Source organism: Ixodes scapularis, unplaced genomic scaffold (assembly GCF_016920785.2).
Source record: "Ixodes scapularis isolate PalLabHiFi unplaced genomic scaffold, ASM1692078v2 ptg001946l_1___fragment_3__unscaffolded, whole genome shotgun sequence".
NCBI lineage: Eukaryota > Metazoa > Arthropoda > Arachnida > Ixodida > Ixodidae > Ixodes > Ixodes scapularis.
In genome coordinates this window covers 441,263-443,419 of record NW_024610214.1, presented here as the reverse complement: position 1 = coordinate 443,419, position 2,157 = coordinate 441,263, and the positions used below count along the sequence as shown (strand labels likewise).

Genomic DNA, 2,157 nt, shown 5'->3' with positions numbered 1-2,157 from the left:
GGCTTTCAGCGTCCCTTTCAAGCACGCGCGCTCGTGCCGTACAAGCACTGTCCAGGGCCACATCTCCTGGTAAGAATTACAGGAGGTGGGGAGATATGAGGCTAATAGAATTTTGGCAGTGCAACCTCTAAAAGAGAACAAGGTGTACAAAACGAGACTGTTTACAGCCAAAGTATCCATGGTAGCTAAACTTCGAAATTTTTAACATGCAGGGTGTATTAAGTGCTGCTTCTCAGCACTCATGCTACACATCTTGATTTTCTCGTGTTTCGAACACCTCCCACTCATAGGAAAAATCTAAACCCATATATCGGTTCACATTTTAAACACTTTTTTTGGTGGCTCCAAGGAGCTGGCCTACATTTGAATCCTGGCCGAGGTGACTGAGCTGCCGTTGTAACTAGGTTTTCGTTGCACGTAAACAGATCCTTTGTGATCAAAATTAATCCTCAGTTCTTCGCTGGTATGTGCCATAATGCCCACAGTTTTTGTTTTTGTACATAAAACTCAAAATTGATTTTACAACTATTTTCAAATATCACTTCTCATACGTACATAGCACATTACGTAGAAAAAAATAAAAATTATTTCCCCCATTCCTTGCAACCGTCCATAATTCCCCAAATTTACTGCAATTCATATATGTATATACGAATATTTTTTTATCATATACAATTGCATCGGCAAATCGGGAATTCCTTTCAGGAGGGGATGGGTACGCACCTCTATGATTCTCTCCACTTTCCTTTAAACTATACGAAATGGGAAAATTATTATTTGTGCTTGATAGCAGTCACATGTTCCCCTAGACTGCTTAGCTTGTTTGGTAATCACTTGTTCTTGAAAGACCATTTGTAGTATTCAACCATATACCTTTTGGTTGTAAGCAGTGACATAGCCACAACTTTTTTTCGGAGGGGGCTGCCACTGGTTGGAAGTGCTCTGTATAAATTTTAACTAACTTTATGGATTCCAACATGTGACAATGTAAGCAGAAAAAGTATAATGAGGGCCTTTTTATTAACCTTTCGATGGTTTATTCCAGTTTCATGCTACCTTTTCCAGGTTCGAGAGCAGCCTTACGACCATGCCTGTCGGTTTGGTGTTAGTGATGCTAAGCAAGTGCTCCAGAGTTGTGTAGAATGCCCTGGATGCTGGCTCATACACAAAGTTCAACACCCAATGCAAGCAGAATGCAGCAATGACTGCCTGCGCTGGGTTCTCTGCCTTTATGATCTGGTTTTCCACTTGGATGGCAGACTGGCCGAGTTCCTCCATGTTGTCGGTCCACAGAACAAGTGGATATGCAGCGAACCATGGTGCCTAGAAAACAATTTAAATTGTGAGGCGTACTATCTAGTTTGGGCCCGTCTCTTATAAATAGAAACGGGATCTGGGAAAAAGCTAATAAGGGGCTAACATATTCCAGCTGAGCATGGAAATGAAGGAAATTTGCAAGTGACATTTAGGAAGTACTAATATTGTAGGTCAATATTGTGGTTATGCATTCTGTGTGCTTCAAAGCATGAGGATATCCACATTTAGTTCATTCCAAAGCTGCTTTAAGCCCAATTTCAAGAACATGTATAAATATTCACATGCAGCAAAAGACTTTAAAAAAAAGGGGAGCAGGGGTTATTTCAATAGTTACCGAGCTTCTCAGGAAAGATGGCCGTTCTTTGACCATCCTGGGCAGTGTGAGCAGAAAAGCCAAAGTTTTCATCCCTTGGGAGTAGGAGTGGGCAAAAACTATAAGGTTCTGTCAAAGCATAGATATTGAAATCTATAAGCATGCATGCAAATATAAGGAAGTTCATTTGATTGTATTCTCACAGCCTCCATCGGGGACAGTTTCGGCCTTGGTCAGCAGCTCCATGCTGAATGTTTCAACTTTTTTTCCCGCCAATGTCAGAAGTGACACCATGTATCGCTCTGCAATTGTCTCCAGCTGCCGAGGGTGCACACCATTGATTCTTTGAAATTCCAGGAAAACCTAGAATGCGGAGAAGCTTAAAGATACCTGCCGCATACGTGCCATGTACAACAGCAGACGGAGTGCCACCCGACATATTGCTTCTGCAAATGGGGACTGGCAGAACATCCCCCGCCCCCTTCGTTTTATAAACATCCATAGACCCCTGAACAGCAGAAGGATCT

General features: G+C 42.2%; 1 protein-coding gene across 1 annotated transcript; it reads right to left on the bottom strand.

Annotated features, from left to right (window-relative positions):
• Positions 1 to 1,018: 1,018 nt before the first annotated feature.
• On the bottom strand, positions 1,019 to 2,157 carry LOC120845409. Its single transcript, XM_040217230.3, has 3 exons — positions 1,834 to 2,157; positions 1,652 to 1,725; positions 1,019 to 1,323 (listed from the first exon to the last, which is right to left on the bottom strand). Exons 1-3 carry the CDS (start codon positions 1,922 to 1,924, stop codon positions 1,048 to 1,050), a joined length of 441 nt encoding a protein of 146 aa, XP_040073164.1. The 5' UTR covers positions 1,925 to 2,157; the 3' UTR covers positions 1,019 to 1,047.

Coding starts and splice junctions, on each gene's coding strand:
- LOC120845409 (XM_040217230.3), bottom strand. CDS start 1,924: ATGGTGTCACTTCTGACATTGGCGGGAAAAAAAGTTGAAACATTCAGC. Junction 1,726..1,833: donor AACTGTCCCCGATGGAGGCT/GTGAGAATACAA, acceptor CCTACTCCCAAG/GGATGAAAACTTTGGCTTTT. Junction 1,324..1,651: donor CATCTTTCCTGAGAAGCTCG/GTAACTATTGAA, acceptor ATTGTTTTCTAG/GCACCATGGTTCGCTGCATA.